Source organism: Malaya genurostris, chromosome 2, assembly GCF_030247185.1.
Source record: "Malaya genurostris strain Urasoe2022 chromosome 2, Malgen_1.1, whole genome shotgun sequence".
NCBI classification, from domain to species: Eukaryota; Metazoa; Arthropoda; class Insecta; order Diptera; family Culicidae; genus Malaya; species Malaya genurostris.
Window position 1 is genome coordinate 69,146,471 of NC_080571.1, and position 26,974 is coordinate 69,173,444.

The following is a 26,974-nucleotide window of genomic DNA, read 5'->3' on the forward strand; positions in this document are numbered from 1 at the left end:
TAAGAAGGGTACTAATCTGCTTCTAGCTTGAGGCTAGTAGATCGTACGTCTTGATATTGCGACTTGCTGAGATTGTTTCTACAAAGAAACGCTATCGTCTCTTCTGGGGTCAACGGCGTGACATTGATGTATTTGATCACTTCTACGTTTTTGGGCTGGGGATATTCTAGTATCTTTCCTGCAAGTCGTTAACCTGAATTGCTCGCACTTGGAATGTGTCAGCACAAGCTTTTCTGAAAGATTGAAGATTGTTATGAATAATGTCCCGATGAAGCTAAGAATGCACATTTTATAACCTCTAGTGATCCTTCAGCTTAAATTACTGTTTCCGAACACGGAGAGCTCAGGTACCCTTTGACAAATTGAAATCTCGTTTTTATAAGACTGAATCTAATATCATTCAGCGCTTTAAATCAAATAACAGATTTCAACGGCCAGATGAATCCGTTGAAGATTTTGTATTTTCAATTAAGGGAAGAGAGCATTAACAGAATGGGGATTGAGGATGGTGGACAAACTGTGGACCCACCAACGCTAAACGAAATACGAAAAGCAGTTAGACAGCTTAAAAATGGAAAGGTCGCTATGAAGGACGGGATCCCGGCTGAGTTTCTCAAAGTCGAAAGCGAGGGGCTGTACTACGCACTCCACCAAGTAATTGAAACAAAAAGGGTCACCGACTCCATGGTAAAAACTATCGAGGCATAACACTACTCAATACCGCCTACTAGGTACATTCTAGAGTTCTGTTCAGTAGACTGCGTCCATTGGCGGCTTTCGAGAAAGACGTTCAACGACGGACCAGATGTTCACCTTGCGACAAGTTCTCGATAAGTTTCGGGAGCAAAACTTGCGGACTCATCATCTGTTTGTGGGTTTCAAAGCTGCGTACGACTCAGTGAAACGTAACGAATTGTGGCAGATCAAGTTAGACCATGGCTTTTCGACAAAGCTAATAAGACTGATTCGTGCGACGCTCGATGGATCGAATTCAAGCGTCAAGATAGCTGGTACGACATCTGATGCTGTCGTGACATTAGATGGATTGAAGCAGGGCGATGCGCTCTCAAATCTGTTGTTCAATATAGCGCTCGAAGGTGCCATACGAAGATCCGTCGTGCAAAGAACGGTACCATCATCAATAAGTCTCACATGCTCCTTGGTTTTGTGGACGACATTGATATTATTGATGTGGATCGTAGAGCTGTGGAAGAGGCTTTTGTGCCCTTCATGAAAGAAGCGGAGAGAATAGGGTTGACGATAGACTCTACCAAGACTAACACATGGATCAATAAGTCCCGAGACTAACAAAGGAAACAACTTTTTTTTTTGCAAATTTTTTTTTATTCATCAACATAATCACCTTTTAGGGTGATACAATGGTTCCAACGTTTTCCCAATTTTTCAATACCATGTTTATAAAAAATTTATCTTTCGCTTCAAAATAAGCTTCAGTTTCAGCGATGACCTCCTCATTTGAGCCAAATCTTTTTCCCTGGAGCATTTTTTTTTAAATCAGCAAAGAGTCAGTAGTCACTGGGGGCTAAATCTGGCGCGTATGGGGGGTGGGGAAGCAGATCAAAGCCCAATTCGTTTAATTTTCATCGAAAACAATTTTTGTTCCATCGAAAGCAATCGCGGCACCCACTTGGAAAAAACCTTTTTCATGCTCAATTTTTCATGAAGGATAGTAAATACACTTCCATATGATATCTGTGTCATCTCAGCAATCTCACGGAGCTTCACTTTACGATCTTTCATTATAATTTTTGTCACTTCACTCACATTTTCCGGTGTAACGGCTTCCACAGATCTACCCGAGCGTTCCGCGTCATTTGTGTCGGTACGGCCACGTTCAAACTCGGCGAACCACCGACAAATCGTTGCTTTTGATGGACAAGAGTCCGGATAACATTATTCAATCCAATGTTTTATCAAAACACGAAACTCGTTTTTTTTCCATTTTTTAAACAAACTACAAAACGACTTTACTCCAACCTCGATAACTCAGCTGGTCGGATCGACTTAAAATTTTGACCCGTTTCAAGAAAAGGTTAGTACTCTAGAAAGACGTGGTTACTGGTTTACTACGAGCGCTTTCTCTGCTTTAGTCTCGGAATTTATTGATCCATGTGTTAAGTATCACATGTTCCTTGGTTTTGCGGACGACATTAATATTATTGGTGTGGATCGTAGAGCTGTGGAAGAGGCTTTTGTGCCCTTCATGAAAGAAGCGGCGAGAATAGGGTTGACGATAAACTCTTCCAAGACTAAGTACATGGTGGCTGGTAGAGAAAGGCAGCCCAAACGGTGTAAGATCCGAGGTGGAGATAGATGGGGTACAATACGAGGTTATTGAGAAGTTCATATATCTTGGAACACTAGTGACATGCGATAATGATATTAGCCGCGAGGTAAAAAGGCACGTTGCAGCTGCTAATATGGCTTTCTACGGGCTCCGTAACCAGCTTAAGTCTCGTGGCTTGCAAACATCTCTATACAAGTCATTTTTACTACCTGTTGTCCTATACGGCCACTAAGCATGGTCATTGAAGGAAACAGATATTCGAGTACTTGGCGTCTTTGAGAAAAAAATCCTGCGGCAAAGAAGAGAATGGAGAATGGCGCAGACGCATGAACTACCAAACTGTACCAAGTATACAAAAATGCGGACATTGGAAGGCTTGTAAAACACGGCAGACTAGAGTGGGCTGGACATGTATCAAAAATGCCGGAAGAGAGAATGGCCTACGTGATGATCAGCAGAGAACCTGAGAGAGGTCGTCGACTGCGGGATAGACCTCGCACTCGCTGGCTGTGCGCAATCGAAGAGGATGCACACGCAGCGGGAGTACAGAGCGACTGGAAAACGGCGGCTCAAGATCGAGTATCCTGGAAATCTACAATTCGTTTGGTCATGTTCCGAAGACGGGATGTGCACCATTAAAGTAAAGTAAGTAAGTAAGGACAAGGTCTGCTGAGGTAAATGAGATGGCCTGCCTGGATTCGAAAAAAAGACGTGTGGGTAATGTCAGAGACATAACCGGACGACGTGAATACGAATAAAATGAATGGCTCAGTTTCTTTGATATTAAAGAAATTATTCGAACCCAGATTTATGTAACCAAAAAGCCGGCTGCTAGAACGGAATTTTGAATTTGAATTCTCAATTTGCTAGATCCTGGAACTGAATTATGAAGCTGAATTCTAGACCTCAATTCTGGATTGCTTAGCTGATTACTGAGTCTATGTTGTGGAACTGGCTCGGCACTGAACTCTTAACCTGAATCTTAGTAATGTACTCTGGACCTAGATTCTACAGCTGAATTCCAGTTTAGAACTCAGTTTTGAAATTCGGATCCCAAACTCAGCTCCGAAATTCAAATTAATTCAGTTAAAAAATCTTCAGATTCTATTTCCTGATTTCAGTCATTCTTCTAGGTTGTAGAACTGAACTCTTGAACCAAATTCTAATCCTGCACTGAACTGAATCTTGAACATTGATTCTGGAGTATATTTTTGAACTGAATTCTGTAAATAAAATTGAATTTTGAATCTGAATTATAATCCTAGATTGCGGACTCCGTTTCAGAACTTCATGTTCAGAACTCAGTTTCAGGACTCTGATACTGAATTATGAGCTACGGACAGAAACTTTGAAACTAAATTCTGGTCTGAATTCAGTTTCAAAATTCATATCTAAGTACAGAATTCATTTCTGAAATTTAGTTCTAGAGCCCAAGTCTAGAATCGAGAGCATGATCTCAGTTCCAGAATTCAGGCGCAGAATCAAGTTCGAAAATTTGGTTTCTGCTACAGCTTCAGAATTCTGACCTTTGATTCTGGACGAGGAACTGAAGTTATGATCTGGATTGTGGAAATGAAAAAGAAAATAAGGACTCTTAATCTTAAACCTTAAAGCTCTAGAACTTTAATTCAGAACTGAGCTTTAGGACTGTGGTTACCTCATATTACTGAAAATTCTATCACACATTGCTGATTACATCTCCAATGACGTGGAGAGAAAATTATGTTAAATTCTAAAAGTTCTTTAGATTACATTTAGAGCCCTTTGAAGGGCTGATTTTGTAGAATGTTCCCATCTTTGTTCACTTTCCGTTGTAGTTTTCTCCAATGCAAACGACCAGCAGCTCGATGAAGCAGTCGCTCTGGTTTGAAGTGAAACTCACACGATTAACAAAAAAACCGTTACGCAGCAGAACTGAATGCTTGATTCTGTATCTGGAACTGAAACTGAGCTGTGGAACTCAACCAACCGAAATGATGCACTTGCTTCACTTCCTGTTCAGTAAATTGCGCAAACAAGAATGAACGAAATATATCAAGTGCTAACCTTGTATACCTATCCAGTAGGTAACGCAGAAATAAAATGTTTCTTACTACATCAAAACCGTCGGCTCGAGTACGAGAGAATCAAACACGCGTCATAAGTTTTTTTCTTTCATACTCGTTGATACCAAACATTTCAGAAAACTTTAGTTTTGAATAATTTATGATTATTTCATACAATTGAAAATGTAGTCATAAATTTATGATCATATTTCAGATGGCATGAAGCGAAAATGATGTTGATACGTTAGATACAGCAAGAGATATTCACGATCAAAAACTTATCACTCTCTCAGAGGGTAAATTTTGAAAAGGCGCCTCATAGTAAAGTAAGTTGTATTCACGACAAAAAATTCAGAGTAATTCAATATCGGATAAAATTTTACAATTCAGCCCTTCTGAAAGCCAGAATAGAATTCCTTGTTGCGTTATGATAGGTTCGTTTGTTGAAATATCCACATCCAAAATGAAATACCCAGCATAAACATCCAGTATGCTACTATTTTTCGCACTGTTAGAACCACCTATTTGTGAAAAAGCGGCGAACGAAATCACGTAAGAGACAATCTCTCCACAGAAATTGCATCAGTATTGAATCAATTCCCGCAGGGAGCAGCTCTGCTGCGGAACGTTCGCAGTGGAAGTTCCGCTTCAAACAGGAGAGATTGCGTCATCCAGCTGCTGGTCGATTGTGTTGCAGCAAAATGCACCGAAAAATGAGCCACAATTATGAAAATTCTACAAATTTGCCCATCTTTGTTTACATAAAAACTATCAGATTGATTAATCAGTTGAGTTAACAGGTTCACAGTCTGATTGATTCTAATTAGAAAATTTTGCAGACCTTTCCCGGCTTTTGTCGTCAATACGACTTACTTTACTATGGGGTGCCTTTTCAAAATTTACCCTCTGACAGAGTGATAAGTTTTTGATCGTGAATATCTCTTGTTGTACCTAACGGATCAACATAATTTTTGCAATACGCCATCGGAAATATGATCACAATTTTATGATAAAATTTTCAGTTGTGTGACATAATCCCAAATAATTCAAAATTCAACTTTTCTGAAATGTTCGTTATCAACGAGTATCAAAGAGGATAATTCATAAGGCGCGTTCGCCTTTCTCGTATTTTTAAAGCTTAAAGCTCAGTGATCTGTGAAAGGATTTATATAATCTAACTACCAATAGAATCGAAATTTTTCAACTTAAACGTGTATAGCAAAAGCATTGAAGTATTTCAATAGTACACTATTGAAAAACCTGTCTCATTTGACTCATGTCAAGACCAGCTAATCAGAACGCGTTCTGAGGAAGAGAACAAAATATCTGCTGCTGTACAACAAATCGTTCGAGAAAAATGTTCGCAAATCCGAAATGAAATAATCGAAATTGAAACTCTATATTCTGCTATTTTTAAACCCGCTAGGACCGCCCATTTGTGAAAAAGCTACAAACGAAATCACTTAAAAAGAAACCTCTTAACAAAAATTGGATCAGTTTGGATTCGATCGCCACTGCGAGCAGATGTATTTTGTGTCGTTTGCAAAGCTAGTTTCGCTTCCGGCAAGAGCGATTACGTCACAGCTGCCAGTCATTTGCATTGGTGAAAAAACAACGGTGGATAGCATTACACAAAATCAGCCGTTCTAACGGCTCTAAAAGTTTTCTAATGAACTATTAGGATTTTTTGCTCCCAAATCGAAGGTAAATATCCTCAGTTTAGGGCAAATCTAGAACTGTTTGGTTTGATTTGTGCACTTTTCGCTGTGTGAAATTCACAGTAATCGAAATCAAGTGAAGCCTTCTTTGTTTTTGCGAAAAATGCGAGAAAGGGGTATGCTTGCATAATTCATACAATGGATCAACTAATTGATATTCGGAAATGTTAAGGAACATGTCAATTGTTTTCGTATTCACGACATCCAGTTATGTCTCTGACATTACCCACCCGCCTTTTTTTGATTGGATGTTTTGTTTATTGGTTTGAATCGATTTTTTTGTGCAAGTGGTGTCGGATATTTTATTATTCATTACATCTGAGATAAATTAGAGGTAATTTTTCGTATGATATCGAACGAAAACGTGTTTCTATTTCTCTTATTTTCGAACATTTTTATAAGATGGCAGACAGTATCGATTAAAAAATATTGGCTTTGTTCGAAGCAAAACTGAATGAATGTTTTTAACGTTTTTTTTTTCTTGAAATCTGCGTTTGATCGTTAAGTTCCGGCCAGAATTCAGGTCCAAAATCTAATTCTAGAGTTCAGTTCTGAAATTCAGTTCCTCGTCCAGAATCCAAGGCTAGAATCGAGCACCAAAATTCTGAAACTGAAACCGATTTTTGGAACATGGTTCTAAGCCGGGATTTCGGAACCAAAAAAATTTTTCCGAGATCGGGAATTTAATTTCATTCCTGGATTTTGGAACGAAATTTCGAAAATGAATTCTGGACTTGAATCTAAATTGATGTTCAGACTAGAACTAAGCTCGGAAATTCCCGTCCGGAATTCTGATTTAGAATTTAGGTTCAGAATTGTGGAACTTCAGACCCAAATGCAGGAACAGAACTCAAATCCAAGATGTTGATATGTTGTATTTCCTGAATTCCGTTCTAAGCTGCAGAGTCCAGGTTCTGGATTCTGGACCATAAAGTAAATAAATTGTATTGAAAAACTAGAATTCTAGTACTGAATTTCTGAGCTGAATTCTTTATTCGAGTTTGAAAACTGAATCTTGAACCGGAATTCTGTAACTAAAATTCAGCTGCGGATCATAATACTGGTTCAGAACTCAGTGCCAAATCTGCATCCTGGTCTCGAATTCATTCCCAAAATCACTGGTTCAGTGACCAATTCAACAATTCAGAATCAGAACTCAGATCTAGAATTCAGGTACAGAACACAGTTCCAGAATCTAGAATCGAAAATTGGGCTCCAGAATTCATATTTTTATCATTAAAAAAACTGAACGATCCATTTTATTTGTATTCATGTCTTCCGGTTATGTCTATGATATTACCCACTCGCCTTTCTTTTATCTTGTAGCGTCAACGGGATACTTTTCGATGATTTTCGTAATTTTAATTCAATACATCAATATGTGTATTGAAAAAGGTTTTCTATAAAGACTAAAAGTTTATTTGGTTTCGAGCAATGTTGTTATTGTTTGCTTCTTAAATATGGAAATAAATTTGCTACATTTTCTCTTCAAACTTTATCACAATTTTTTCGTCTTCCTCAATCCGACTTGTGATTATAAACATTAATAATTTCCTCCACTGCTTATTTTGTTTAAGATATTTCTACAGCCTTGTAAATTTTCCCGTATATTGAGCATCTGCTTCTCAGTTTATCGTAATTGAAGGTTAAACCTGGTTACGGAATGTAAGGTAAACTCTTGGTACTAGACTTCAACTTACTTTTCTTCATTTTTTTTGTTCTAGTTGCATTGAACCTATTGCCGTTGAGAAATATGCAAAAGAGGAACTTAACCGAATTTGCATCGTTTCGTAGGAACGGTCTGGTCCAGGCATGGACGTACGGCACACAACATGGTCGAGTACACAAATTTGCATCCATTCTGCTGCACAACAGCGCCCCATCGTCGTATCCTTCAGCATGTCCGATGATCCGGTCACAAAGAGAAATTGCTATTTATTCCTTGCTTTCATGTAAAATTATTCAGCCATTTCTTCGAAGAGTACCACCGTTGATGCAATGGAAGACCCATCCTTACCCGGTGAATGCACGTATCCTCACAAAGTTTATCCATTGTACGTACCGAGTACTGGAAGGGAGGTCCTTGTATGGTTAGCCTTGATTGCCACCCACACCTAGAGTGGTCCTGCATTGGGCAGTGAATATACATCTGGTCACATTATTAAAAATCAGCTGTTCAATATTCGTAACAAAAATTATGGAAGATTTTTTATCATAAAACGCGAACAAGAACTCCGTGACCAGTCTACTTCAACCGAATAAAACAGAAGAAAGTTATTTGGACGATCTGAACAAAGCGAGAAACCAACTACATACTTACACAGTTAACCAACAGAAGTCAATACTTCTTGCAAATCTCGATTTGTTCTGCATTCTACAGTTCAGATATATTGTCTCTCGCACAACAAAGGATTAAAATTTACACGTTCGATATCGTCGATTGTGCTGTGGAAGTGGGTTTCCCATTTTAAATGTATAATCGATTAGTTTTTTAGTTGTTTTTATCTCCTACATAGAAATTTCAACAATATGGATTGCTTTTAATATGTGATTTCGTCGTATCTCATGAGCCACTCAATAATACAGCATTTCTGTTTTTTGGGGAGGGTTTGCAGGTACGAACTCGCAATATCAGAGAGTCTGGATCAGTTTTAGGAAAACAAATAAAAAGGTAATTTTTTTAAGCTGATAACCTGGAATCTCTTGAACCGGAAATCGGATCCGGAAAGAATTCAATAGCAGTTGATAGGTTTATGAGATCTTTGATTGGGATCTAAGTTTGTGAAAATCGATCTAGTCATCTTTGAAAACTCTGCGATGTGATTACCAATTGACTACAGCTAACGTACCTACTTTTGCTTTTGTCAATAGACTATTCAACATCTTGACTGTTCCAATTCATACACGATGAAAAGGAAAGAAAAGAACTATTGCCTACCACAAATATAGCGGCTAGTTTATTATCCAACTTCTTGCCATCGCTCCCTTTCTTTTTTTTGTGAAAGGAACATTCCTGGAAAGGGCAAACAAAGGGAATCCCGAATCAATTTAGCTCGCATAGCCACCAGCTTCCGAACGATGAAAACAGCCGAAGGAATTATTCGAGCCATTAGTGAACGGATAAATTTTACCACATTCGAGTATGATAACCGGGAGGACCCTCCGCCGTCCCGTCCGCGTCAGGTAGGTAATTAACAAGAGGGTGGTGAAAAATGGTCGCCCATTAGGAATGCGATGTGGAATTGTTTTTCGGGGCTTCCTTCTTTGCATTTATTCCGGCGTTTTGCGTTCCACCTACGAGTAAGTTGCGTTTCGTGGAAACCATACCGAAATAGTTCTGCGAGGATGTAGAGTTATATTCCACATTAAAGGTTGCATTGTTTTCGCCGGGAAATGTGTCCAAGAGGAAAAACTATTGAATGGGGTCCAGCATTGAATGGGATAATGGATGAAATTAATGTTCGTTGGCTGCTTTCAGCATTCATAGCCAAATGCATAGGAATGCGAAAGTATAGAACTAAATTTGTTTGTTTTTCTGGTTAATGTTTGAATAAATTCTTCCGAAAATATTGTTATGACGTACTCATTGAAAAGCAAAATAATAAAGCAGCTGAACTTAGACGGTGGCTTTGAGGGCATATTCCCTTTAAAAAGTGAGAAACTATTACGAACGCTGAAGGAAAAATATATGTCAAGACATACGAAAAACATGCGGGTGTGTAATGTCAGTGACACATTAACAAGGATGGCTTTTATCGTATCAAAGAACGTTCACTGGCAACTCTTCAACGATTGAATCAGTGCCATCTGCAGCGCCCTTAGCAGATTTCCCTTCGAACATGTTAGTATTGTGAATAAAATAGGGAGCCATGAAGGTATAATGACATTGCAAGAACAGCAACCTAGTCGTGAAGGAAAAACTCGTCACCTTTCAGGCAAGCCTTCATGTCAGCGTAAACGCGACGAGCAATAACAAAAATGTCTTTTCACGGGCACCGGTCACTGTCATTGGCATAGTGACAATGGTCTCGGCTCTCGATAGAACTTCGGGAGAAAGTCGGATGAACTTTCTACTTGAAATCACAAGCTCGGCTTGTACTAAAATCTTCGGGCTTCACCCGAAAGTAAGTGTTAGGAGATTAAAAACCCCTAGTTGGGAAGAGTTAGGAGGAGTTCAGTTTTACAGAGTGCGGTAGACAGGCGCGAGTCTCGGGAGTCGACCCGTAGACAGATTAAGTAATTTTTGCTTCGAGTATTCGGGTTAGTCTAGTTCGGAGTGTAATACAGTAAGCCGTAGGAGTATGCATAGTGCGCATTGTGAGGTTCGAGTATCAAGTGACCTCAAAATCAAGTAAGAAATAATGTTTTCGGAAGGCATCTAAAGAATTGAGTGAAAGATTGCTGTAATGAATAAAGATTTAACAGTTTCATGTGCAGTGTTTGATACTCATATGCGAGAAGAACAAAGTAGTTAGACACAACCATTGCTCGTGTCAAGATAGTGTTGATAAATTACGACAACAAAATTATGTGTTGAAGAATTAGTGTTGATAAATCACGACAACAAAAGTATGTGTTGAAGAATTAGGGTTGGCAATATACGACAACAAAAGTATGTGTTGAAGAATAACTTCTTTTATTAATGTAAACAAGTAAATGTTGAGACATATATTCGACGAGATCACCATGAAGTGTTGTGAGTAGATTTACAAACTAGTGGAGTATGCAATAGAACTACGAGTCAAATTAAAGAAATAACTCAACATACTATGGTTGTAACATAACTGCACAGAATTTACGGTGAAAGTTAAAAGGTTCCAATTCTAATGTAAAGTCGGTGTGAAAGGTGTGAAGGTGAAATTCGTGATATTAAACTCAAGTACATGGAGAAACCGAATTGAAGAGTATTACTCCGTATAGAACTGAAAGAAACATCCTCTTCGTTATTCCTCTTCCGCCACCGCTCGGCCGGAAGCTATACACATCAAAGAGAGTTGAAAATTATCGCAACAACAAAAACCCGGCATGGCGTTTTTCATTGAAAAACACTGGTGGCGTGGATTGCTCTGGTTTTGCGCTTTCGAGCAGAAATCGCAATGAAACACCGTCAGAATGTTGCATTTCTGCTCGAAAGTGCAAAACCAGAGCAATCCACGCCACTAGTGTTTTTCAATGAAAAACGGCAATAGAATCGACACCAGTGCGAGAGCGAATTTCTCTCGATGACATTTCTGAGAATCAAAGGTTAGCACGCTGCTGTGGGGATCTTCTCTGAAGCAACAAACGGTCGCTTATTCTCGTTTCGCGATCCGATTCTGTACAGGCAGTTGATAATTGCGATAGAATCATTTTACTATTGCTGCTTATTCTAGCTATGTGTATATAACCTTTGTATAAGTTGTGTCTATGAAAATGTCTGTGAATGCTCCACACAAGGGTTTTGCAACAATATTGCAACCTAGTATGAGAATCATCAAATCAAATCATCGATTCGATTTTCTGCGATAATTGTCAACTTGCGATTCTCTCTTGGGAAATTCCATACAGCAACGATCATTATCAGACTGTAAATATTTTTCAGGGCCGTGAAATACTCAGAGTATGAAGTGGAGCGAAGGAATGTAGAAAAATTCTCTCGCGGTTCATGCATTGAGAGACTCGAGTTCTTGTAGCGGATTGAAAATGTTGTATACAATATAGATAGCAATATAGCAGCTTCTGTCAAATATTCGCAATCACCAACACTGCACATTAATAATGAATTCAATATCAAACACACAACGAATGTATAGGAAATATTCGAAATAGTTCCCTTCAATAACGCGTGCACTATCCAATGTAATAAGCATTTAAACTAGAGTTGTTTTACAAAGAAGGGTAAATATTCCGTGAAGCATGGATTTTCGTTACGCGGATTTCCGAAATTACACGGTTTTCTTGTTTTGTATTTGAAGTGCATGAAACGTATAGATCTGGTGCAATCCCGCAATTTTTTTAAGTCAAATCTCTGACATTTTTTTAGGTTACACCAGATCTCCACGTTTAATGCATTTCTAAGACAATGGGCATAGAAAAATTCAATTTTGTCTTTTATTTTTCTTCGCCGATTTCCGATTCATTTTGTGGTGGATGGTCGAATAGTTGTTTTCTGATGCCTTCAATAATTTTGAAATACTTTTCATGACGATAGTTTTCTGATCGGAGCTTTCTAACTGCTATACTGCCCATACTTGCATATCAGTCCCATATGGAAAATCGGCATGTCGAGAAAAAGACGATCAAAAATTTATTTCCAAATTTTTTGATTTATTGTGCTACCTAATGCTAAATCATGGTACTATTACATGGAATATCGGTAATACACCTTTGCTATTCCAATATTGCAACAAATGAAATTATTGAAATTTGCACTGAATGGGACTGACATGCGGGTACTTTGCATATGGGACAGACATGAGTTGATATTGTTTTCACATTTTGTTGAACAAACCCAAAACTTTTATTGCAATTACTGAATACTATAATTTGTTGATGCTCACTGAATACTATAATTTGTTGATGCTAGTTTTCACACTGGCGCTTTGTATTACAAAAATGTGCGTTTTTAGTTGGGTGTAGGTAATCTTTTATATCATAGGAAAACTTTTAAACCTAAAACTCTCTTGTTGATTTGATCTTTTGATTATTACGGAGCCATTATTGCAAATTCTCTAAAGTTTCCAATATAAATCGAAAGATTGTAGTTTTACCTTGAAAGTTTTGCGAAGAGTAAAGCGTCAAATATAAAACCAGTTCGGTAAATCGTGAAAGAAAAAGTAAACAAAGAGAAACTATCATTTGCAGTTAGGCCCTTCTGTCGTGGGACGGTCGATTTGCATTATAAATGTAGTGATGAGAACTCAGCAGTGCAACCAGTTTATCACCATTGTTGCCAGTTTCATAGAGGACCTTAGACGTATGCCAAAAAAAGATCGTGATTGTCATGTCTGGAAATTCGTTTGTGGTTCCTCAATTAGCTAAATAATGCAGGGTAACGGCTCCCTATTTCATCAGAGCTCCTATTTCCATCTCATCTCTTCATCTCATAACTATGAACATGAACCATATCTTTTGACGTACCTGAACCAAATTGTGGAATGTTTCAAAATGTTTATTTAAGCTATTGTCACACTTTCCCATTAAAAAAACTGGTTTTAATCCTTCAGTGATTTTTTTTTTCATTTTCGTCACGTTTCTGAATATTTACTAATCAATTCGTCTCAAAGCATGATCACTATTTTACATAATTACACCACTCTTGAATGTTGGATGACTTCATAAATAGTAATGTTCACTTGCCACTTGCTTAATTAAGGATTATAAAAATCTAAAATTACCCGACAAGCAATAAAAGTCTTCAAAAATATGAGATGAAAATTTTTCACCTAATTCACTTATTTAGTATCGCAAGGTTGCCAAATTTTCTCATAATGTTATTAAACAGAATTTTTTTTTCTTATTGTCATCAACAAGTATTTTTTTGGTATCCGTGACATTAGTTTAATTGTATTATTGATATTTATATATCAATAAAACTGTTTCGGCTAGGAATATTACCCGAAAGAGCGTGTTAAATATTAATCAAATAACCATTGTGGCAAATCTAGTAGCACTGGTTCCATTTGAATATATGTCAACATAACGCTGTTAAGTGAGTGTGTGTGTTTCATCGGCTATTCATATGATTTTTTCATATTTTTAAAAGGGCCATTCCAGATAAACCTTACAGTAAAATTTTATACGTAAAACGAAAGGAAACGGAAACGACAAAAAAAAACTATTTTAATCCACCTAGTGGTGTAATGATGCCATATTACTCATTACATCATAAATATAACAGTGAAATTCTCAAAAACAACTGTTTATTGAATAAAAATAGGAAAATTTGCTCGGAGCTAATCTCACAAACTCTATAAATCCTGTTTAACCTGTAGTTCCGGAACCAAAAGTAGTATCCATAACAAATTAAGGAATTCCGCATGAAACTGTAAGGCTTTTCTTTTGAACCTATAAGATTGTAAAAATCGATTTGGCCATCTCCAATAAAAGTAAGTGAGATCCTTTTTGCAGTTTTTGATCACACTTTTCCAATTCTTCCGAAACCGGATTCAAATAAACGGAATAGCCGAAGTTGGTTCGTTAACTACCAACAAATATAACCTACAAATTAGAACTGTTTTGAACGTAGTTAAACCTATTCTTACTATCTCATGCTTTATTTCGTTTAAACCAATTAAACGAAATCTAACAAACGAAACGAACCTGCGTTTTTGTTACTTCTGCATATGTAAGTCAAGCTAAACAGCATGTAATAGGATTATTATTATTATTATTATTTTTATTATTATTGATATTATTAATATTAGTATTAGTATTACTATTATTATTATTATTATTATTATTATTATTATTATTATTATTATTATTATTATTATTATTGACATCACTACACAACGTGTACGAAATAGAACAAAGCACGCCTTGTGCATTTTGTGTTTTCTTCTTCTTTCGGTGTTGTACATATTGTCACTCTATATGGCGATTTGAAAACTTTGACACTCATCGCCCTGCGGAACCGGAAGTCGGATCCGGATGAAATTTCACAGTAGGTTTAAAGCCAGTATGAACTTTAATTCAAATCAAGATTTGTGAAAATCGGTTCAAACATCGCAAAGAAATCGAAGTGAATTTAGTTTTAGGAGTTTCTCTTCTCCACTTTCGGTGCTCTCGGAACAGAAAAAGAGGGGACCAGTAGTGCCGAATTTAGTTTTCATGCCCACAAACTAACAAGCTCTGCAAACTACAAGAATTTATCAGACAGTTTTATGGGATTTGTACCTGTTTTTAACCATCGTTCGTGGAAAAATACTAATAAAATTGGTAATTTTCCACTTATCACGCTTTAGCTCCGGACCCGGATTCAGATAAAATGTTCTACAAATTTTTATGAAATTATAAGACCTTTCATTTGAATCTTAGTTTGCGAAAATCGGTTAAGTTGTTCCAGAGATAATTGAGTGTAAACTTTTTCTCAAATTTTCACATATTACCATATAACTCCGGAACCGGCAGTCACATTCAAATGAAATTCAATAGCAAGCTATGGGAACAGAGTACCTTTTATTTGAATCTTAGTTTGTGAAAATCGGTTCAGACATCTCTGAGAAAAATGAGTGCATATTTTTGTTACATACACACACACACATACACACACACGAACGGACACACATACACACATAGACATTTGCTTAGTTCGTCGAGCTGAGTCGAATGGACATTCGGCCCTTTCTATATGAGAAAGGCAGAAAGTCGAAATTATTCCAAACTGGTTTTTAAAATATTGTGTCTAACAGTTGGCATTAGGCCCTTTTATGAAGAATATTGATACTTTGAACATGAGAGTGTAATAGTGCAATATTTTACTTTGATTGCTATCGCCATTGCTAGTTAATAGGACGAATATAGAACCAACGATAGGTTGAATAAAAATCCATTGAGATGAAATTAGGAGTAGAGTAGTCAACACATCAAAAGTATTTTAAGCTGTTTTAAGAATATTAGTTTATTTTCAAGAAATGTGAATTATTCCTTAATGTGGAGCGAGGCGAATAAGGAAACGTCCTTACAAATGAAATGAAATAGGGAACCGTTGCCTTACAAGATGAGAGCAAACGAAGTTTGTTTATTACTTTGAGTGTGCCGGTTTTTGAAGAGCTTAAGTTACTCTGTCCGGGTAGAGATTTAAATACAATAAATTATGATCGGTAAATTAAATGATCGTTTGAATAAAAGTGAACCAAATATAATGTTCCGATTTAAATTTCACAACAGAGCTCAGGGCACAGAAGAGTCTTCAGATAATTGTATACTTGCTATAAAGTTACTGGGAGAAAATTGTGGATTTGGGGATCATAAAGATGAAGCCGTAAAAGATCGAATTATATTGTGCTCAAGAGATGAATGGTTGAAAAAAATTTTTTAAAAGACGTGCATGCGCGTTACCATTTCGCCACCCTAAGCTGTGTGAAAGACACAACTCTAGCACACGGCTGGGTTTGGTTAGCGCACATCGAACACGCAGGTTCGAGTCCTGTCCCTGAGCGTATCTTTTTTCAACAAATCATCTTTTCAGTGAGTTTCTCATTCATTTGGCTACTATAATAAATGTCTCCACTCAGTCATTGCAAAAACTGAACTTAGTTATGGTGACTTTACGTCAAACCATCTAAAAATTAGTACCGAATAAATTTCAAACAATCAACCACCCTACACACAGAACACACTAAAACTTCACAAAAAGATTTTCAGAAAATTTCAGTTTTTGTTCACCGGCCAATTTATACATCATGTATTCTACAAAGTGTTGAAATATAGGAAAATTTATTTCCCAAAAATCTTCTGTACGAGAATCATATAAAATATATTCAATTTGCGAACTTTTTTCTTAAATATCATGAAGCAGAATGTTAGCTAGTGAACTTTTCACAACTGATTTTTTGCCACAAGAAATCACTTTCAGTGAGAATCTCATTTTCAAAAAATCAGTGCTGAACTTTTTATGATCGATGATTCTTTTAGCTGAAAATCACTTCCGAAAACTTTCAGTCGCGATTTTCGAAATTTTGATTTTGTCTCAACACTCTATATGAGAGAAGCAAAAATACATTGGATTATTAAATGATATTTGTAGTAATTTTAAAACTAATCACAGTAATAATTCTATACACTGTTTAATTTTCGTCCAAATGTTTCAAAAAGAGCGTGATCAAAAATAATCCAGACCAGTTTCAAAATATTTGAGAAGTGTCTTGAGTGTCTTGACTCAGTTGACAGCAGAAGCAAAGTAAAAAAAGTAATCCCGTGAAATCAAGGGAGGTGGAAGGGATAACGCAATCCGAATCTTCCGACTCAGGACGTGGCTGAAAAATTAATTCTTTCGTCTGATTCATTCAGCTGACAAAGAAGCAAACAGGACTTCATGATTTCAAGGTAGGGATGAGCCCAGCGGATTCGATAAATAGAAAACGGTGGCCATGATTCGCGCCTGAAACCATGCAGCCGAAAGGCATCGTCATGGATGTGAGACGTACCTTCAAGCAGATCCACGGTCAGGAGTTTTTTGTCGGCTAGTTCCATCTGAATGTTCCTAAGAAGTTTCGGAAGAAGAAGGTCGAATCATTTGCCTAGAAGTACTTGGTATGACAATCGATTTGTGGTTACGATTCACGACCCAAGTATCAAATATAACTTATTGAAATTTCAACAGGTTCTACAATTGCTCTAGAATTGTTTTTCATGTTAGATGTGTTCAAAAACATTTTCAAACATATTAAAATCGGTTGTGCAACTTATACCTGTTAAGTTTTACGATAATACCGAAAAAAAACAACATATAGAATATAGAACAATTTTAAGTACATCTAAAACAAGTGTGCAGCAAATGACCAACTTGCCCACGTTGAACTAGCAGTTATAGAAGCTCAGCAAAAATTTTCACATCGTCATGTAAAAACGAAGTAACTAAAATAATTGTTCAACTTATCAAAAATTTTCAAATGGCTGTCATAATTGTATCGTACTCAATATGTGCCGAAATGGCTGTACATCTCTTGTGAAGAAAAAAATAGTGAAATTATGCTCTTCGCAAGGCAAAAACTGATAAGCCGAATTGAAAACCTCACAGTAAAAACTATTTGCTACCGAGTCCACATTGTCTTTACTGCCTCATGAAATTTTAGGTCAGTGTGTGCATTTCTCTTCATTTTTAGAAAAAAACAATTCGAAACTTGCAAATAAGTTGTAACAGATTTATCTGTTTGGAATGAACGTAAAACTGGCCAACAGTGCGTATCACAAATGTCGGGTTCACTAAGATGAATGACTAGACTGTATTGTTGTATAAGTCAACTAGTTTGATAAAAATAAAAACCAAAATTTCCGAATAAAAACCATAAAACATAAAAAATATTTTCTTTTCAACATTGGAACATTGGAACATATTGAAGAAAAATTCATTTCAAGATTTTTCAGATTAATTGAAACATCAATATGATTAAAATCGTCTGAAAAGGTGTATGAATGTTTGATAACTTTCTTATACATATTTTAAACACTCTCCCGATCATATTCATTGAAAAGAATAGATTTTTATTTTCATAGAAATTAATGTGCAATCATCAAAACACGTACATTCAATAGCGCTTGAAAATTGCAGGCGTACGAAGACATGTTTCACCAGTAAAATACAGTTCGTTGTCGATTTTCTATTTACTAAAACATTAAAGATCAATTCTACAATATGTAGAATTACCATTCATTTATGTGCAGAAAATTTTTAAAGTTCCATGTTTGTGTTCCGAGCAGTTATATTTAAAATCAAATGTGAAACTTATTCATTAGAAATTATGTTTGCTATGTTTTTGTTAAAATCAATTCAATTCTTCTTTACATTACGTAGTAGTTCCGATGAGTTTCACAATTGTTTTTTCGTTGATTTATTTGCGGCATTTGTGATGGGATCGATGAATGAGTTTTTGCATCAGTTGCACAATAATTGTGAATAAATTTTCGCGACATCAGAAGAACTCAAAGATAAGGAGTGTATCGATAAGTAGTTAGCAACATTCAAACAGTTATTACTTTGAAATGGCTTATTTTTTGCAACGTGTTTTGCGGTGACATGTTTGTTAACATGTCAATAACAGCTGCGCAATCGATTGGTTTCGGTACGGTTTATCGTTCCAATGATGAGTCGAATTGATCCGGAAACGCGAGAGAAAATTCTGCACACTTGGTGCTCAGAAAGTGGTGTCACGTACAACGAAATTGTAAAACGGGTGAAAGTGCACCACACCAGTGTCAAAAATATTATCGAGAAGCTCGGTAAGACCCTTTCCATGAAGGATTTGCCCCAATCCGGTAGGAAAACGGGTCCGAAGGAGCCCGGCCGGGACTTAAAAGTAGTTGAGTACATGGGATGGGAAAAACGCGTCGACGCGGGATTTGGCCAAGCAGTTCAACACCAGCATCGGGATGATTCAACGAATCAAAGTTCGGAACTTACTGAAAACATACAAGAAACAGAAAGTGCCGAAAAAGTCCCTGGTACAGAAAGTTCAGGCCAAAACTAAAGCGCGAAAACTGTATAACCGGATTCTACAGAATACAGACGGATGCATCCTGAAACCTACGCCAAGGAAGACTTTCGAGCGCTGCCCGGACCGTAATATTATACGAAATCGATGTACCAGGACCTGGACGACGCTGACACCACGGTGGCGATGTAAAAGTTTGGGCAGAAGGTGTTGGTCTGGCAAGCAATTTGTACCTGTGGTTTGCGGTCATCGATTTTCTTCACGAAGGGCATAATAAACGCCAAGGTGTACGAGGAAGAATGCAGCCACTGTACAGAAAGCATGAGGCTCCTCCTCTCTTTTGGCCGGATTTGGCTTCAGCCCACTACGCCAACTCCGTTCTACAGTGGTTGTCAAAAAATAATGTACAATTCGTGGAAAAGGACATCAACCCACCGAACTGCCCGGATCTTCGGCCAATTGAAAGGTATTGGGTAATTGTCAAGCGGCACTTTCGGAAGGAAGGTACAGTGTCCCAAAACATGCAGGAGTTAAAAAAACTGGACAGTTGCCACCAGGAAAGTCACAAAAGTAACTGTGCAGAATTTAATGAAGAATGTCAAGTCCAAAGTGCGAGCATTTCACAGAAACTAGGATTTTCTTCAATATAATCAGTGAAACGTATAAAAATGTTATTTTTCTATAATATATATACAGAAAATTGATGTCAAAATATTTTTTTTTTCGCTTTTTTATTCAATAATCAATGTTGCTAACTACTTTTCGATACAGTCCTTATGTTGCACAACACAGAAAAATTGCGCTTTTTTCATAACACAACAGTTACTACAAAGGTAATATGAACTAATTTGATAAATTGCATAATCTGTACAAAAATACAGGACAGCAACTTAACGTACTACTTGGGGATAAATCCAGCAAGCCGTTCATAACAACCCGCACCATCAACGGTCAATCGTTTAAGGAAGAATGCTTCAAGAAGTGCCTGTTTCCCTCCGGTCCTACCAAAGGTACTTTCTTTATTGGCTGGATCTGGCATCGTACCATTGCACGACATCAGTGATGGGGTGGTACGAGGCTAACGGTGGTAATTGTTTTCCGAAAGAAACTAATTTTCAAAACCGGCAAGGGTTGAAAGAAAGGGTGGATGAAAGTGTGTTAGGAAGATGGCGCAATTGTTGCAACGAATTTGATTCCCCGAAATCTTAGAAAGTATTCTGTTGCTTCTTATTTACAATGTACAGTCTTCGGAATAATTGTGTTTTTAACGAAGCTCCTATTAATTCTATTCCGCACTCGGTAGGAGTAAAGGCAATGGAAGCAAATGGGTTAGATTGCTATAGCAGCTGAGATTAGTAATAGTATGCTAGCTGTTTGATCCTTATTTGAAAGTGTTTTAATTATACTTTGAAAAATAAGTGGCTTAGTATTCTTTCTACACTGCGGAACCCCATGCAAAACCAATTGTCAAAACAAATGTTTCAGAGAGCAGACTTTCGCGCTTCGGCGATGCTCACGTGTTGACCTGGTTTGGTTTGGAATTCTTCCGGTTCAACTTGAACTCCGTAATCCGTGGGATTTTAGTGCAGAGCCCTTCTAAATTAAGTCAAGACCAACGGAATTCTGTCGTTCCATTGCAAATCGGCTACATGGAATGCATCCTGAATGAAAACTCCACTAGGCGGGTGGGTATTTCGGGACTGCCAAATATTAACCATTCACTTCCAGTTCCATTTTCACCTTGGACTCGTACGAATGCTGCAAATAGTTGACTACCGACTTTATTAAAAAGCCAATACAGGCTCGGCCCCTCCTCTTTTTTCCAATCCTTCTGTCAAATGGTACCTATCCGAATAGCGTGCAGCGTCGTTCTCTTGTTTTGGAAATTACGGCTGCACATTCTCAAGAATGCCAACGCCAAAAGGAGCCGACTACAATTACAATTGGTTGCAGCGCTCTCGGTCCCGTTGGTTGCCGCTTGATCCGAGTTTCGTACCGTAGCAAAATAAAACCAGCCGTTATCCGTGCGAGATCCTTTCGAGCTTTACGAGGACAAGTTTGGCTGTGCAGATTACGTGACGGTCTCAATTGCAATGCTTTCATCTTGCCCTCCCTCCGCCACCATCCATCGTGAATCGGTGACTCTATTCGGGAGCTGAAGTATTTTTGTGGCACTATCCGGGCACGGCATCCGACGGCATTCCGAAGCCCTGCCGAGGTAAACGTGCCTGCCGGGATGGCTAAGATTCAGTTTGGCTCGAGAATCGAGACGTTTCCAGAACGAAGATATTTAAATTGCTGCTGGAAATGAAGAGGAAAAATTTAATCTGAATTTAACTTGTTCTACACGTTTAATTCTTGAACAATGATTTCGCACAAATATTTTACCGGTTATTTATGTAAGAGTACATTTTATGGGCCATTTTATGTCGCTATGCTCATTTGGTGACACTATTTATGGCGGTGAGCCGTTGGTTTCGTAGTGCTGGCTGATTTGGATGGAGGCTTGCTTCCGAAGGACGAAACAGCGACGGATGAATGGATTTTGGATGGCGCAGCATTGCTGGGTGGAAAGGGTGAGCCGCATTCATACGACCATAAAGCAATGTCCCTGCAAGGCGCAAAGCTGTACTGTTTCGCTCAAAACTGAAACAACATTACTGGTTCGGAAGGATCTCCGTCACTTGGCACGGCAGGATCGTACACGGGCATGAATTGGGCGACGAAACGGGAATTTGTTTTACGAGTGGGTAATGGGGCAACTTGAAATACGAGCCTGGCGTTCCACTTGTTTACTTTGCGTCGGAAAGATAAAATAAGCCTAGCATTTTAGGGGATTTGCCACCAAACGAACACCTTTTGTTCGGAACGCAGTCGACCGTGGGAAGTGCGAAGGTGCGTTTGTTCGGCGGTAAACGAAAATTCAGACACGGAGTCAGCTAGCGTCGGGACCTTTCCACTGACTTGTTTTATTTGGTTTATTTGCTGACTTATGTTATAAAACCCTTGCTAAGAACCTAAATTTATCACGAAGCCGCTCATCTGACGGAAGATGTGTTCGGGTTAATTTTTTTGGATAGGAAAATAAGCCTACAAATTATTTCGCGCTGAATTTAAGAACGTTACCAGCTTTACAGTATTTGGGAATTATGAAATGAAAGATAAGCTCGTACTTTTACCTAAGCTAGTCTCCCAGACAACCATTTTATATGTATACTGCAAACTGTGACTGTATAATACGTACATTTATGCGCTCCAGTTAAATCGTATAATATGCTTCAAATGTGCTTTATACATGCTAAACTGGAGGCGATATACATGCATTTTTAGAAAATAGAAAACCTAATGCAACATATATAGTTGTTTAGTCCGACTTTCTTCAGTGAAGTTCTTTCGTTCTGTTGTACGACTAATTTCAAAACTCAATACGACTTCAGAACATCACTTTTGCAATATAAACCCTAGCATATATGGATGATAGCTATTCTTTTTAAGAACTAATTTAAAATGCTATGCGACTATATCCGTATTCGTTTTGAGGATAAAAAAACGAATGATACGAATACTAGTTGATTATCAAATTATGTTGATCTTTCGACATTTTACATTATTTATCATTTTATTATAATAATTGGGTCTTATAATTAAATTGCCATCTTGTAAATATCCTAAATGTACTATTTTCATCCATTGGAGGCGCGAACCTAGAACGTTTGAGTTATTGAACGCCATTCTCTGCCTTCGTCCATATTCTTCTCATAAGAGAATTCGATTTTCGGTAAATACATTCTTCCCATTTGCTAATGTGATGAAAACTATTCGCATTAGCATTCATATCAGAACATCTACAGCAATGTTCTGCTAGGAATGCTATGCGATTAATTTTCATCACATTTGCGATTACATTCATCTTAAGATTCACGCATAAATGTTTAGAGTGCATCGTTAAAGTTGTATTTAGCAGTAATGTGATAGTGTGAGTTGCTGCGAAACCTTATACGAGGAGTCAAACTGACATTTACATCATACTGTCATGGCCGAAACTAATCCAATACTTTTGCTGAGACTACAGTTTGTTCGCTGAACTAAGGTACGAGAAAAACACTAACATTTATAACTCTGTAGTAAAAATAACCTAGATAATGTTTATTTTTTTCGTAGATGTTTACAGTGGCACAATTTTTTGAAAAACAACAGCTACGCGTACTTGCTGTTCCGTCTTCATGGATTCGTGACGGGTTTTTGATGTGGCCAAAGATTCCTTCTAATGAAAAGTTAGATAAGTTGCGTACATCAGGAATCGAATTCCACGGGGCCATGAAAAAAATTCCAGTTCTCGCGGGCAAGAAATATAAATCGCTTGAAGCTGCCGAAGCAGCCGCTGACAGTCTGCTAAAGCAAGATGTTTCTGATATCGAAACAAAGCGGAGAATATTAAAGTTAGGTTGCTTTAATATTGTCCGCTTTGTTTCGATATCAGAAACATCTTGCTTAAGAAGACTGTCAGCGGCTGCTTCGGCAGCCAAAATATCTGATCTGCGTCCACTCAAAGACTATAACAAGATCATTCAAGGTAAGTTTGACTGGCTTTTAATATTTATTTACTCTATTTACTACTTGCAGATATTTCTTCATCGGAGAAGACTTTGCAAATTGAATCAAACAATCAGATATAACAGGGTTTTGCGGAATTTGAAGAGACGAAACCATCTCGTTTACCATCAAAATTGACAAAGGAATATATTTCTGGATTGGCACGGATTCATAATCCAGATGGTCCGCTTCTGAAACAGGCAATTGAACCACAAAAAGATCACACAACGTACAATTTACTGCGGAGTCAACCGGTTTCACAAATAAAATTAAATTCTTCGAACTCTCCCGTGCCAGCTAAAATTATTAAAAGTCAGACGAAGATTACTGGTCCAGCAATAAATCTGCTGCAAAATATTGATACTGGAATACTTGAAAGTAAAAAAAGTTACATATTATCTAATCAAAGCGTTAGGTGTGAGCTACAGTAACCGAATAAACAAAACCGAACAAGTTATTCCAGAATGATACGCGCGCTTCCTATTTTGATCATTCGTTTTATTTAATAGTCAATATTATTAACAGATTTGACATCAGCTGTACCGATAAATGTCTTGGAGAATCAGCTGATCGAACCCACACTAATCACGGATGATAACATCATATACATCAATACACCGACAAACTGTTCCGAAACAATCAGAGAATCAGGTTTGATTAGACTCAAATTTTAAAAATACATTGGTGTTTTTGAACTAACCTCATAGCCATTTCAGATTTTTCGGTTGCTATCACGATGGTACCACTGAAGAGCGAGGTAACATTACGAGAGACGTTGACTATTCTAAAAACTGAAGTAACAGCCATGCGAAATGAAATGACTCAATTGAAAAGTGACATTACTGTCTCAATTAGACTTGCTGTTGAAGATTGTTTGGAAAAAAGCTTCCAACGATTCGCGACAATACTCGATATGGAAAGGAAAGTAGCATCACACGTATTATGTGAAGTGAATATAGCAGAGGAGCATAAACTCATTGATGATGAGGATGATCTTATAAATTTCAATAAAAAGTTGGCCAGCAAACAAGTGCGTGAGGAATACGTGAGTATTTTATCTACCATGAAGGACTGCATGTTTGTGTGTATGTATTGAAGCAAGTATGTAAATGTGTATGTATAGTTGAAGCGCATTAGAACAATTGAGTATGTAATAGATCAATACTTGTACAAATCAAATCAAAATCACTATCAATGTCAGTTCACAAACAAGTTTTTTTTTAGATCAAATATTTCTCCAAAATAATTGTACCAGTTGCATACTACAGTGAAGGAGACTCTGCATGCTATTTGATAGTTGATCGTCTATTCACTCGAGCATTTTGGAATGCTTTCACTTGGACTGGTATTAGTAGAGGAACCAAATCAAAGCGTGGATTTCGCGAATTGGCTAATGTTTTGCAACTTCTTCTCGCCATAGTCAGCGTTGGTGATCCGACATATACCAGTATAAAATTGGAGACATTTTGCAAAAATCGACTATTTCGTTATTCAAAATCCAGATGTTCCAGTAAGCAGTTACGCAAGTCCACGTGTCGTCTTACAAAAAAGAAGAAGGATGAGGCTTGCAGCAACTCTGTTGAGATTGATGGTCACGATGATGACGATGACTTCAGCGATGAGCTTATATATAATACCGCATCTGATCCTAATCAAACCGAGTTGCAACCTGAAGTGGAAGTGTTAATAAGTGTAGATGATTGCTAATAATTTTGGATTTTCTGAGAGGATAACATAAGTGATTCATGAAAACATTGATATTATCCTTGATTTATTTTATTACTAAATCGATTGAATTCGTGTACAAAGAAAGACTTAAAATAAAATTTTCAAAACTTTACTGTTCAAATGTATGAATCAATGGGACGAAAACAGTTTCCCTTTTTCGTTTAATAACAACAAGTTTGCACTACTGGATTGCAAGCGATTGCATTCAGTATCGATCGCCGGGGATGGAACAAAGTCCTATCCCCAATCAGACTCTTATCGTGTGACCTTCGCCGGTTCTGCTTTGCCCAACTACATCCTCTTGGACCGGGTTCGTTTGCCTGTTCGCCTATTCGTACCCCGAGTAATGAACTGTACTAATTGCAAACAACTGGGGCATACAGCTACCCATTGCAGCAATAAGCCACGTTGTGCTAACTGTGGGGAAGCTCATGCGGACGGCTCTTGCGGTAAGGATGCTGAAAAGTGTCTCTACTGTAAGGAGGGTCCGCATGACCTCTCTGATTGTCCCGCTTACAAACTGCGAGGTGATCGAATGAAGCGTTCCCTAAAGGAGCACTCCAAGCGTTCTTTCGCAGAGATGCTTAAAAGTGCCACCCCTCCTAAACAGACAACGAACCCATATGCCTGCTTGTCAACTGACGAGAGCGATTCTGACGACCCTTTGGAAGGTCCATCTTCGGCGGTCCCTCATAGCTGTAGGAAAAGAATAAATAAGTCCTCTCATAAGCTACCTAGTAAGGGTTCGAAGGTGTCTTCCGAAGGGCTTCGAAAAGTTACAGCTAACGGGAATCGGGACACAACACCGAAGCAAAAAGCTCCTGGTCTCGGAAAACTCAATTCCGAGATGGAATTCCCACGACTTCCCGGGACTACAAAATCCCCAAGCGTCCCAGAAAATCTACCAGAGAACCAACTAGGTGCTGGACTTATCAAGTTCTCTGATGTTGTGGACTGGATTTTTACAACTTTCAATATTTCAGACCCTCTTAGAAGCATTTTAATTGCTTTCATGCCAACAGTAAAAACATATTTGAAGCAGTTGACTGCAAATTGGCCCCTTCTCTCAGCGATTGTATCCTTCGATGGCTAAATCATCCACCGAGGTCACGGATCTAATCACTGTTTTACAGTGGAATTGCAGAAGTATCATCCCAAAAATAGATTCTTTTAAATTTCTAGTAAATAATCTGAAATGTGACGCATTTGCATTGTGCGAAACTTGGCTAACTTCTGAAATATCCTTAAACTTCCACGATTTTAACATTATTCGCCTGGATCGAGATGATCCCCATGGAGGAGTACTTTTAGGGATCAAAAAGTGCTATTCTTTTTATCGAATTAACCTCCCCTCGATACCAGGTATTGAAGTTGTCGCATGTCATGTTACAATCAAAGGTAAGGACCTTTGCATTGCTTCCATCTACATTCCCCCAAGAGCCTCGGTTG

At 37.8% G+C, this 26,974-nt stretch overlaps 2 protein-coding genes across 6 annotated transcripts in view; one reads left to right on the plus strand and one right to left on the minus strand.

The window, feature by feature from the left end:
* The window catches only part of LOC131430485 (ras-specific guanine nucleotide-releasing factor 2-like), a 499,968-nt gene that overhangs the window by 115,228 nt on the left and 357,766 nt on the right, over nt 1–26,974 (minus strand). The window lies entirely within an intron of this gene.
* LOC131428654 (uncharacterized) lies at nt 493–25,504 on the plus strand. Its single transcript, XM_058592699.1, has 5 exons — nt 493–654; nt 23,366–23,777; nt 24,323–24,448; nt 24,514–24,842; nt 25,022–25,504. Exons 1-5 carry the CDS (start codon nt 493–495, stop codon nt 25,502–25,504), a joined length of 1,512 nt encoding a protein of 503 aa, XP_058448682.1.